At 33.5% G+C, this 13,227-nt stretch overlaps 2 protein-coding genes across 2 annotated transcripts in view; both read right to left on the bottom strand.

The window, feature by feature from the left end:
- Positions 1 to 13,227, bottom strand: part of LOC111417718 (putative nuclease HARBI1) — a 351,867-nt gene that overhangs the window by 217,559 nt on the left and 121,081 nt on the right. The gene's annotated exons all lie outside the window — the stretch shown is intronic.
- Positions 4,565 to 6,662, bottom strand: LOC111417912 (uncharacterized). The gene is made up of 7 exons (XM_071200109.1): positions 6,406 to 6,662; positions 6,197 to 6,325; positions 5,938 to 6,141; positions 5,535 to 5,867; positions 5,312 to 5,474; positions 5,134 to 5,261; positions 4,565 to 5,080 (listed from the first exon to the last, which is right to left on the bottom strand). Exons 1-7 carry the CDS (start codon positions 6,547 to 6,549, stop codon positions 4,715 to 4,717), a joined length of 1,467 nt encoding a protein of 488 aa, XP_071056210.1. The 5' UTR covers positions 6,550 to 6,662; the 3' UTR covers positions 4,565 to 4,714.

Below are 13,227 nucleotides of genomic sequence, written 5' to 3'. Positions count from 1 at the left end.
CTTAAGCGAGTTTGAGCGAGGAATGTTTGAGGGTATGCACATTGAGGGTGTATCGTTCTGTGAAATTGCGCGTCGTCTCGAGCGGTCCTGCGCGACCCCAGCACACGAGGATCGCACTCTTGTGCTCAGCGCTTTAGCGTCGTGTGCGTTCTCCTCAAGGCAACTTGGAGCTGTTTGACCACCGGCACGGGAAGGCGCACTCACTACGTGAACTGTATGGCGGCGTTTGGTAGATAGTGGACTGGGCGCGCGTCGTGCGATACAGCGGATTCCAGTAACACCCGAGCACCGCAGCATACGTCATTACGGTCGACGCTAGGCATTAGTAGGTTTCCGAGTAGAAGGACATTTTGTTTTCTGACGAATCAAGATTCGAATTGAGCACCGGTGATGCGCGAATTTTAGTTCGTGGGAGACGTGGTGATCATCTACTCGAGCAGATCTGCTATACATGCACGACAACGTCCGAACGCACATCGAGCGTATTGTACAGACCTTTGTGGAAGAGCACCGTATACGAATGCTTCCTAGGCCGGCTCGTTTTCCGGATCTGAATCCAATTGAACATGTTTGGGACATGACTGGTCGGAGACTTCTACGTTATCCGGCTTCCTCGGCTAACGTTGAGGAGTTATGGAGGCGAGTTGAGGTGGCATGGTTGGCCATCCCTCTTGCTACAATACAGCGACATATAGACTCCATGCCACGTCGTTTAACGATGGTACGCGAAGCTCACGGGGGATACTCTCGCTATTGATGTTTCTCCTCCCGGCAGAGTTGTGCCGCTCTCCTTGTGAGAGTAAGTTACACTACTTTAGTACTACTTCCATACCAAATTTTATTGCGCTAGACACACGCGTTCAGATTATACAGGGTGTGCTCGTGAATTATTTCCAACAGTGTATTATGCAAAAAAGAAAACCCTTTCAGACGGAACGGATGTTGCAATGATGCACAAATGTTTTTGTGCCAATTGAGCGATATGAGGATAAATCGTTGCTCTTTTGCTCCATCATTTTAAAGCGTCATCCTTTCTAGGTATTAAATTTTCCGATAAATAAGATCGGACTTTATAGCCATCGTTTTTGGATCGGTATCCTTTTTGGCATTGACAATTTGGTCAAAATCGCCCCAAATTAAATCTTCCTGAACCTGAAGGGAACTGTTATCTACCACCATCTCTTCATGTTTTTTCTGATTACTGTTGGAACAGAGTATTGACGTTCTGAAATTATCACATTGGCAACATCTTTCTCCAGACGTTCTTTTGCCATGTCGGCATTAGCAAAATTAAATATTTTACTTTTAAACCGTGGATCCAAAATGGAATGAACAGATCCGGACTATGCCTGGTTATCTGTTGTAGGAAGGTGGTGAAGTAAAGACGAGTAGATAATTAATTCATACTGATTTTTATTATAAAAATTTTCAGTTTATATACAAAACCTTAAAACTACTATGTGCAATTGATTCCAAAACAATCGTGTCTTATTTACAAAATTAAATTTAACAATTATTTTGCGTCCTCGATTATTGTTTGAGCACTGCCGATATCGATCCTTAATCGGCAATTGATCGATGGACCTGCTGAGTTGCAGCGCTTCGTCAGGTGTTGTTGCGACCGCTAACTGGGTCGGTTCGAACCTTGCGTTATCACTATTTTAATTTATTTCCTAATTTGTTTCTAATATTTAAAAAAAAATTTTTTTTGTTTAATTAAGATTAAACATGGAACATTTTGCCATTAAATGATTATTTTCAACGGCTGAAAACCTCTTTGAAATCTCTTCATCATAATGTAAAATTAAATTTTTTGCTTCTTCCAGCGTACATAATTCATTAATGGCCGATATAATATATAATAAATTCATAATTTTATTTATGGCCGATCTCAATCCTTTTATAATTATTATAATTTTTGATAATATAACGTTTTTTTCCATACTTCCTTTAACAATTTCCGCTCTATTTCTGATAAAAAATCAACAGGGTTGTGTAATAATTTCTACAGTGGCTGTTAAAGATTCTTGCGTTTTTGAAAGCCTTTCAAACATATAGTAAGTAGAATTCCACCTAGTTACAACATCATTTTTTAATTTTAAAGGCGGAACCTTCCTGCATTTGTTTTTGCATTGATAAGAATTTATTATTTGCGTTGGTACTCCTATGAAAATACTCAACAATTGCCTTAACTTTTTTTCTTAAAAAATCTATATACACAAGACTTAATCCGGATTGCACAATTAAGTTTACGGTATGAGCAAAACAACCTACATGCCCCCAATCCGTCACATTTACGGCTGCTTTTACATTTGCAGCATTATCAGTAGTAACAGTTATTATTTTATAATAACTAACGTAGCGTAACTAGCATAACCGTAGGCCATATTACGCTAACGTATACAGGATGTATCTGAATGACTGCAACAAACTTCAAGGGGTGATTCTTTAGTGAATTTTAAGGGTACTTTGATATATGAACCATGGACGACTTCGGCTCCCCTAAGGAGCTACACCCCTCCAAAAATGGCGGAAAATTTTGGTTTAATTTCTTTTTCTCAAAAACCATAAACGCTAGGAAAATGAAATTTGGGGAATATGTTTAACTCACAATAGGGCACGTTTTGATCCTATTTGTACTTTCAACCTACCCTTCTAAATTACTAAACGTAACCACCCCCTTTACATTTTTGCTAATATTTTTTTTATGCAGATGATAAATACATTAAAAATTTTTTACCTAGGTAGATGAAAGTATCCTAAAACTTTTTTGTCTCTTTAAAATTGTTCCAAAAACGACTAATTTTTGAGAAAAAAAATAATAAAGCAAATACTGCACGTTAAACATCGGGGTTGTCGATCAAAAGTTGGAATGAATTTTATTGAAAAAATTTTAGTAGGCTCTGTAATCTTTGTCAGAAATATTTTTGACGTTTAAATGTCAGTGTTTTTCTTACTATTATTATTGTTTTTTAAATTAATTTTTAAATAAAAATGCGATAGAACGCATTTACGCTCGTTCACTCGACGTTTCAAAATTTCAAATAAAACAATAATAATAGTACGAAAACCACTGACATTTAAACGTCAAAAATATTTCTGACAAAGATTGCAAAGCCTACTAAGATTTTTTCATTAAAAATTCATTTCAACTTTCGATTAACAACCCACAGCTTAACAGTTAGTGTTTGCTTAATTATTTTTTTTCTCAGAAATTATTAATTTTTCGAAGAACATCAGAGGGACAAAATAGTTTTATCTATCTAACTGAAATTTTTCCAATGTATTTATCATCTTGATACAAAAAATCTAGGCATAAATTGAACGGGGGTGGTTACGTTTAGTAGCTTAGAAGGATAGGTTGAAAGTACAAATAGGGTCAAAACGTGCCCTATTATGAGTTAAACATATTCCCCAAATTTCATTTTCCTAGCGTTTATGGTTTTTGAGAAAAAAAAATAAACCAACATTTTCCGCCACTTTTGGAGGGGTGTAGCTCCTGAAGGAAGCCGAAGTCGCCCATAGTTCATATATCAAAGTACTCTTAAAATTCACTAAAGAATCACCCCTTGAAGTTTGTTGCAGTCATTCAGATACACCTGTATATACGTCTTGGCCACGGTGTGAGGCAAAACGCATGCGACTATATACGTCATAGACGCACAAGAAGGAATTATAATTTTTTAAAATTTTTTTTTATAAAATACATAAAAAGATAAAAAATAAAACAAAGCATACATAAATGTGTTGTATCAAACTAAAAATTATACTTTTTTGTGATATAACTCAAAACAGGGAGCTGGACATAAACCAGTGTAGCATTCTCTGCACCAATATCTGCTTTCTTTCCATTTTCCTTTCTCTGCACACACAACGCATCTAAAAATATTAGTTTAGAATATTTTTTTATTTAGAAATTACATTTTTACCTTTTAGTAGGTTTTTGTTTTATAGTAGGTGGTATAATGGCAGGAAAGTGCCTTTCCACAAATCTTGATACTTTCGAAGTTCCTGATCTTCTTCTACACTGAGAAAAATAATGTGGGAAAACTGCCTAAAATTTAGTTATATTATCTAAAATGTATAGTCAAAAATTAGCTAACTACTACTACTAGTTATACAAACTAATTCTATTTCGATAATTTAAGATAGATAAATGATCGAAAAATGTATCTTATAAATACCTAATAAAATTAGTTTCATTATATAATATTAATAGATGTTTTTACTATTAATATTATATTTATTATTAATGGTAGTAGATAGCTTTATTACTTAAATATAGACGTCGTACCTAAATTTTTCACTGTAATATCGACGATTTGTAGTAAAAATATCCCATTGTTGGTAGGTGTTATTACAACATTGTTTTGATGTATTATATAATATATTTATATTAACTACTGCAAATAGTTGAATTTAATATTGACGATAGTTCGTTTATCAAAATATTGTAAATATTTTGATCATTTTTTGTGTTTAAAATGTCTATTAATGTTTATTATTCATATCCGTATCACTAGATACTTTATCAAGATGTATCTATACAGAAAACAAGTATACATATATATAACAAATATATTTTCAAGTATATTATAGTAAAGTACATTTTTACATTTATGTTTAATTTTTAGGTGATTTGTGTACGTTTTAACGTCGCTGAAAAATATTGGGTATAAAAAACATTTTACGCCGTTTTCCATTGTCCTTAATTTTAATTGATACCTTGATCCTTACCTTGTTGGTTTATGAGTTCAGAAATTAGTGCAGTTCGAGCAGTACTACTTTTCTTTGGTTTATTTGGCAAATTTAATTCATAAAAATACTCTTCAATAAATTTCCACACTTGTACACTTTGTTTAGGGTATTCCAAATTGAAGGCGATATATAATTGAAATATGACAGAAACTGCCTTTAAAAAGGATTCAACTTCATATAATATGTCATTAACGTATATATAAAAGCATTCTAAACTTTCAATTGTTTTGCCTATTCCTAATATCAATGGTTGTAACGTCCAGTGGTTCTTTTCATAAACTTCCTTTCTATTCTTAATAAAACTTTGTATGAAGCTCTTGTCCTAAATTAAACACATTATATTTTGCTGCTAAATAGTAAAAGTTTTAAATATACCTTTAAATGATAGGCGAAACTTTCTTGGCCATCTAGTATTGTTGGTCTGTAAATGTCTTGTCCAGTTTTAATTATAGCAGGAATAAGTATGGCATTCAGATTTATAATTAAGAGGTAATTTTTTGAATCTAAAATGTCTATATAAATAAGAAAACAAATCAAAAAATACAAAACAAACCTTCATTTAAGTTAGATGACTGTAATAAATTGAAAAGTGTGCGAGATTTTTTATCTTTTATATCTCTATGGTATATATTTTTTATAAGGGTTTCAAATATTGTCCACTTGGAAAATAATAGTGTGTTTCGCTTTGGATGCAATTTTTCAAAATCTAATTCAATCTGAAAATTAAGTTATTTTAATGATTTTATACGTTTTGCTACAACTAAGAAACAACTTACCAGTGCTACAGCAATGTTTTGTTTTAAAATAGGCCATTTTGTAAAAACATCTATTGATTTGTCACGAACGTCTTTTTGTCGAACATTAAACGTGCTTATCCACTTTTCAAACACTATATCGTTTGGGGAGTAGTTGTTTTTTAACCATTCATAATCGCTAAATGTATTTATGTCAAACGTCTCTTCATCAGTATCTGCTTCGTTAGAGGCATCAGTAACGTTTCCTGTTTTTCTTTTCTGTCCAATAGAAAGTGAATGCTTATACTTCTTTCGAAGGGAATAATATTTTTCTATTAGTTTTCCCCGTTGTTTTTTGGTACCCAAATACGTTACCTGAAAGGCACATGAAATTAAAAACATAAAAAATCATGTATGTACTGGTAGTTTTAATTTGGAAACGTACCTCACATTCTAATGGGAATAGGTTTTTTATTTCCTTTGCGACATTTTGGCACAATTGGCGATCTACAGATGTGTCACTCGCTAACCAATCCTCCACGATTATCGTGATAAGGATATTTCGATTTTTCGAACTTAATCCACTAACTTTATATTCTGATAAAATTAACTGACCACTAACCGATTTTAATAAGAGATTTTCTAACTTCTAAAATAAATACATCTATGATTTAGGAAATAAACTGGAATATAAAACAACTTACAAAGATCGGTTGATTTTCAGGATTACCATTTCCATCTGTATCTATTATATTAGCATTTATCCAATTATTTACTGTTGATGATGATGAATTCGATGCAGTAATTGTACTTGCTAGGGGTGTTGTTAATCCCTATAAAAAGCATTTAAAGAAAATAAACTTATAGATTGTGGCATGATGATGGCACTTATAGATTATAGCTGTCAACTTACGTTGAGTTGTTTCCATACAAAAAGCTTTTTTCTAAATTTAATTCGTAGACTGAATTGTTCTGCAGGAATTAAATGATCAATATCGTTGATGGTCAGTTCTGCAAGAACGTCGATGTCTATTCCTTTGGCTGTAACATAACACATACCATATACAGAGCTGCCTTTAAAACAGTTATACAACTACAAGTAACATGTCTGCCGTCAAAAATTCGGTCCGTCGATAATCCGGATTCAATACCGATGAAAAAAAAAAATTTATTTCTCTTTTTCTGATTGTACATACAAAAGACAAAGTACAGTGATTCCCCATTTAACACGGTACTCTTATAACGCGTTTTCATACTATGCAATTTCATGTCTCTGTATAACGTGTTTTCTCCCATATAACGCGGGGATTTCCCACGTTCTGTGAAATTTATAACGATATAATGAAATTATAATAAGTTAATATTAATTAATGGTTTTATTTATCTATTTATCAATTATTTAACCACAAAAGTCCATTATTTTTGGTTCTTTTCGAAAATCCGGACATTTTGATAATACGGACAGGGTCCGGTCACAATTAATCCGGATTATCGACGCTCTATTGTATATGTATAACAAAATAATTGAAAACATAGTTAAATACTTGCCTTGAAAATCTGGAATTAATACGTGTAATTCCCACTGCTGTAATAAAGTAGTTACAGTATCTTCAACTTGCACATCCATTTTTATTTCTTACCAAATCGTAAAAACACTTCGAATACCTGAACACGTTAATGACGACTTGTGACGACTGAGAGTACCACAAAACGTATTAATATTAGTGGACTTCCCTCTAACAAAATAAGAGTACAGTCTTACAGGTTTGTAACCGTAATAATGAAGAAAGTTTGTAACTGTAAGTTGGTAGCGAATCCTCAAAAACAGATGTTTTATCGATCGTTTTCGATGATGAAAAAGCAATGTTTGTATTAAGAAATATTTTCTATAAACGATCGATGTAACGATGAAAACAGGTAGACAAAACGACTAAAATACATTTAAATAAAGTATTTAATAATAGTACATTTGTCCATTTAGGTAAAATATTTCATTGTTAAATGTATATAGAAATTCAGACTAGAACAAAATAAACAAAAATACCAAATACATTAGGTAACTAAACTACTCAACAACTAGACTTATCAACTAGTTTCCACGATGTAGTTTCTTTTTCTAAAAATTAGTTACAGTGCCGCACTTAATTATTGGCACAGCAATAGTTTTTCATTTCACGACTGTTTTTAAACCAAATTAACAAATGGTATTATGTGAAAGTATCGTTTCTATATTGTTTAATTAATTAAATACTCTATGCAGTTATTTTTGTATAAAAATTTATTTTTAATAATCTGTTTTAAATTAAATTAACAAAATAGTGCTTATTTTCAACGCACAAAATTATTGGCACAGTTAAAAAACAACTATTTTAAAACTGCCTTAAACTAAATTAGTATTTTGTAGGTAACCCTTTTTGTTTGATAACGGCCTCCAAACGCCTTGGCATGGAGTGAACCAAATTTTGGGTTGTTTTCTGCTCAATATTGTACCACTCCTCTAACAATGCCTGTTTCAGCTCCAACCTGTTAGTAATTGGATGCTTTTTGACCCAATTCCTCCCACAAATGTTCAATCGGATTAAGATCTGGAGACTGCGGTGGGTGTGGTAAGACATGTGGGGTATTATGTGCCAGCCACATACGCATGATATGAGCCGAATGCTTTGGGTCATTATCGTGTTGAAATGTGTACGTGGGCGACAAATTTAACTTTTTGATACTTTTATGGAGGTTTTCTTTTAAAATATTTAAATAATCTGACTTATCCATAATACCGTCTATAAATACTAACTCGCCTACCCCTGCAGCTGACATGCAGCCCCACACCATCACCCCTCCTCCACCATGTTTCACTGTTGGTGCAAGGTTTTCTTTATCAAACGCTGTATTGGCTCTTCTCCATACTTTAATACGACCATCAGATCGGAAAATGTTGAACTTACTCTCATCTGAGAATAGTACTTGATCCCAGAATGTATTTGGTTTATTCTTATATTCCTTTGCGTACGCCAGGCGCTTCTTTTGGTTACGTACAGATATTAGTGGCTTTCGCCTCGCAACACGCGCACTATAACCAGCCTCGTGTAGTACTCTTCTGACGGTTATGGGATGAATATCTTTACCAAAATCTTGTTTTACTTCAGTAGCAATCTGTGTTGACGTTATTTTTGGATCTGCTTTGACTTTTCGGATAATCTGCTTGCGTTCCCGATCGTTTAATGTTCGGGGACGGCCAGTACGCTTAATACTTTTGAAATTTGATGCTTTTTTAAATCGGTCAATAACACTGCGAATAGTATATCGGCTTCTGTTCGTTATTTCCCCAATTTCAGTATACGATCTGCCTTGGTTGTGCAAATGAAGAATTATTTTGCGCTCTGATTCTGTTGTTTCTTTCTGTTTTCGACCCATTTTCATATTTAACTAATACTTTAGTTGATAAAGACAAGATGGAATTCGATTTAAAAATTAAATTAACTGTCAATAGGGGAAATACGAAGACACAGTTAGGATATTTGACATTTCGGCTAAGCATATAATGTACGTTTGTACCAATTGTTAAGTGTGCCAATAATTTTGTGCGTTGTAAATAAATACTATTTTGTTAATTTAATTTAAAATGGATTATTAAAAATAAATTTTTATACAAAAATAACTGCATAAGGTATTTAATCAATTAAACAATATAGGATAAATACTTTCACCTAATACCATTTGTTAATTTGGTTTAAAAACAGCCATAAAACGAAAAACGATTGCTGTGCCAATAATTAAGTGTGGCACTGTACATCACCTCAGTAAATAGATAAATTAACTATCATAAATTTGACTAATTAGAATTGTATATGTCAGCTAAGTTACGTTAGGTAAATGAATAAATTTTCTAGCATAAATGACTATTTGTCTAACAACTAAATTGATTTAGTTCAATTTTCCATATCATTTTTCTCAGTGTAGACACTTTATCTAATTTGGCGTATTTTTCAATTATTTTTTCTCCTAATTCAAGTAGAAAACCCAATCTTTTCTTTTTTCCCCCTAGTTTCTTGTAAATATGAAAACTGTTCAATGTTGTGATACTTAGAAAATGTTGAAATATTTTTATGTAGTATTTCCTAATTCTGGTTCGTGTAGTACTGTAGAAATGAAGGCACTGGTCAGAGAGATCAACCCCTCCCATTTGTTGGTTGTAATCAAGTACACAACTTGGTTTTTGTATTTCCGTATTTCGTTTCGTAACTGTTCTCATCGTGTTATCATGTAAAGTGCTTATCATCAAAACGTCTTTCTTGTCTCTCCACTTTTGTACCATTATTTTTCTTCTATAAGGTAAGGTGGGGTAAGTGCGACCCAAAAAATGATAAGTGTAACTTCCAAGCGTTGTAACACCAATAATATCTGTCAACGGAATTTTTCTCTTGGCAGCATAGTAGCTTGGGGCATACTCTAGATAATGATATAATATTTGGTTCGATAAATTATTGTTGAATAAATTATTTTTATTCTTTTATTTTAATTTGCCGTAGACGCACTTGCCCCATCAAAATGGGGCAAGAGCAAACAGAACCTTTTTTCCGAACACAATATTACGATTAACAAACGGGGCTAGAGTAATATAATTTAAAGAGCATTCTTTACCGTACACCGAACCAAAAATCATTCATTTACAAGGTATAAAAACTACTAACTTTTAACTGCCGATGAAAGAGCTGTGAAAAATAACACTAACTAATCATTAAAAAGAAACAAATAAACATACAGCAGTATAAAATAAAATATTATTCTAATTCAGTTCACATGTAATGAGTAACAAAAAAGTAAGTAACAAACCTAGTAAATCATTTATAACTATAATAACATCATTTGTAACATCTTTCGGTGTTATAACCTGTGCTCCTAAACAAATTCGCCTTCTTGGTTGCTTTGTAAGAACATGGTCTCGTTTTATGAATGTTAGTAAGAGCTCTTGAAAACCAACTCCGATTTTATGCGAGTTATTGCGATCTTGCTACTGAGCAATAACTGGCGCGATTATTGTACTTTCTTGAGATTGGTTTTGAATTTCAGAGTTTTCATGTGTAGAGGGTTTTGGCTGACTTTGATATTCATTATGCATTCTGGACGTTGACATTGACATCTGATCGGTATGTTGCGCATTGGATGTTGAAGGTATCGCTTGATGATCAATATCGGACACACTAGATGTTGAGGGTAAACTTCCGTCAGCAATTTTTTGAGCTTGACGAGATTTCCATCTTTGAAAAGCAGTTGGATCGAATAATTCTACAGGTACGACATTTCGGTTAATTGGCGAAATTCCAGCTTTAACAAAACCATTTATTATTATTTCTGGCTTTGTGTCGGTCCATATCTCGCCAATTAACTTTGAGAATATACACTTTGGAATCTTCACTCCTACATTTTTTCGCTGCCATTCGACCAATTTACCATCCCAAGGAGTTTTAAGAGACTTAAACACGCTTAAGTCCAGAGGTTGGAGCAAATGACTGGTGTGCGGTGGAAGCTTTAAAATTGTTATTTGATTTTCTATAGCAGTTTTAAAGACGTCCACACTTAAATGAGTAGCATGGCCGTCGTAAATTACTAAAACTGGTCGATCGTCGGATAAATGTTTAATGAAACTTTTTTGAAAATAGTTCTTGAAAACTGCACTCTCCATCCACCCGTTAGAGGTTGCCGCATATGTGGTATTAGGGAATTCAGTGTCAGGTGGTGCTACCCATTGATCCCATACATGTTTGCCCTTAAAAATTATAAGAGGCGGTGCCTTGTCACCAATTGCACTACAGCACAATAAAACAGTAGTATTCTGTTTTCCAGGGCCACTTGTTGTACGAGTTGATGGATATCCTTTTTGACCAACAATTTTTGTTTTGGAAGGATCACAACAGAAACTACTTTCATCTAAATTCCAAATTTGAGATGGCTTATCCTCCAATCCGAGTTCCTTTACTGTCTTTTCAAGCAAATCAAAATAGTCATATATTAAAAACGGATCGACATTTTTCTTTCTGGCGAATTCAACACTTTGGGGAGTTTTTAGGGAAAGATTATGCCTACGCTTAAAGTTTAAAAACCAATCTTCGCTAGGGATTCCATTTTTAAATTGAGTTTTAATATTGTTTACCCTGACGTAATCGGCAACGATTTTTATTATTTCTTTTCTAGTAAGGCCGAAACCCCATTTTTCCAAACAACAAATACAATCAGTGATGTCTCTTCTTCAAGAGTAAAGTCTGTTCTTCTACCATAGCTTGAACTTAATTTACATCGTCGTCCTTTGACATGATCCGCAAGAGTATTTTTAGGTATTTTGTATATCTTGCTAGCTCTATAAGTGCTCAACGAACCACTTTTAATAAGGTCAACTGCTATTGTGAGTGTTTCTTGAGAATATCCTGATCCTCTAGTACTTTTACGCACATAATTGCGAACCATTATTTATCCGAAAAGGCAGGAAACACGATTTTAATTTTAAACTCCAATACGGGGCAAGTGTGCTCTAAGGATTGCACTTGCCCCATTGAAATAAATGCACTTGCCCCGGCCGCTTCAATGGCCGGGGCAAGTGCGCCATAACTTCATAAATGCATTATGCAAACAAGAAGAAAAGTACCCTAAGAATAATGAATATAACTTAGAAAGGTATATACTTACTATAAATCACCACAAAATCTTCGTTAATTTTGAAGTAGCTGGACAATTACTAAAACACTGTTAACTCGTCTTATAACCGAACTTAACAATAAAATTTTGCACGTGTCTTTTCACAACAATAACGAAACAGAACACCACCAGCTGATAAAGTAGGGAAGAATATGTTAGTTACTTGTTTTATTCATAGATATCAGTGCAATATATTTAAACATGCGAAATTTAATGGCAGAAACTGCTCTTGCCCCGTATACGCACTTGCCCCACCTTACCTTACATTGCAATAGTTTCATCCTTGTTTAGCTTAGTTTTCATTTCTTGTGGTAACCCTTTTCTGTTTATTCTCATAGTGCCAATACAATCAGTTCTTCTTCTTACTAATTTGTCAACTAGATCAACACTACTGTAGTAGTTGTCTAAAAATAAGCAGGGACCTTTATCCAGTAAAGGATCAGCCAACTCAAGAACCACTCTACTTTTTTTGGGTTCATTAGCGTATTTGTTGCCATATGCAGTATCAGCACCAGTATAAAATAAAAAATTGTATAAATAACCAGAGGAACTTTCACAGAGAGAAAACAACTTTATGCCAAATCGTTTTCGCTTGCTTGGAATGTACTGTTTCCAGCCTAATCGACCTTGCCATCCTATTAGTGATTCGTCAATAGCAATGTTTTTTTCTGGTATATATACAGTCATAAATTTGTCTTTTAGGTGGTCTAGTACAGGAGCTAATTTTGCAAGTTTTTGGTTTGGTAACGCAGTATCTATGGTAGAATTATCCACAAAATGTAAAAATTTCAATAACAAATGAAATCTTTTTTCAGTAAAAATACGCAGAAAGAAAGGTGTTTCAATTGATTCACGGCGGCTGAAATAGAGTTGGTATTCAGGTTTCACAGTGATACTTTGTAAAATCAAAAATCCTAAAAAAGTTCTCATTTCTTCTATATCTGTTTCTTTCCACATTTTCACTCTACTTTTTTCTTTCACATTATGAGTGGCTAGATACTGATCTGCATACCTGTTTGTCTCGCGCACTACTACTTCCATAATTGCA

This window comes from Onthophagus taurus, chromosome 11 (genome assembly GCF_036711975.1).
Source record: "Onthophagus taurus isolate NC chromosome 11, IU_Otau_3.0, whole genome shotgun sequence".
Lineage (NCBI taxonomy): Eukaryota > Metazoa > Arthropoda > Insecta > Coleoptera > Scarabaeidae > Onthophagus > Onthophagus taurus.
The sequence above is the reverse complement of the archived record's forward strand: the minus strand, read 5'-3'. Positions and strand labels throughout refer to the sequence as shown.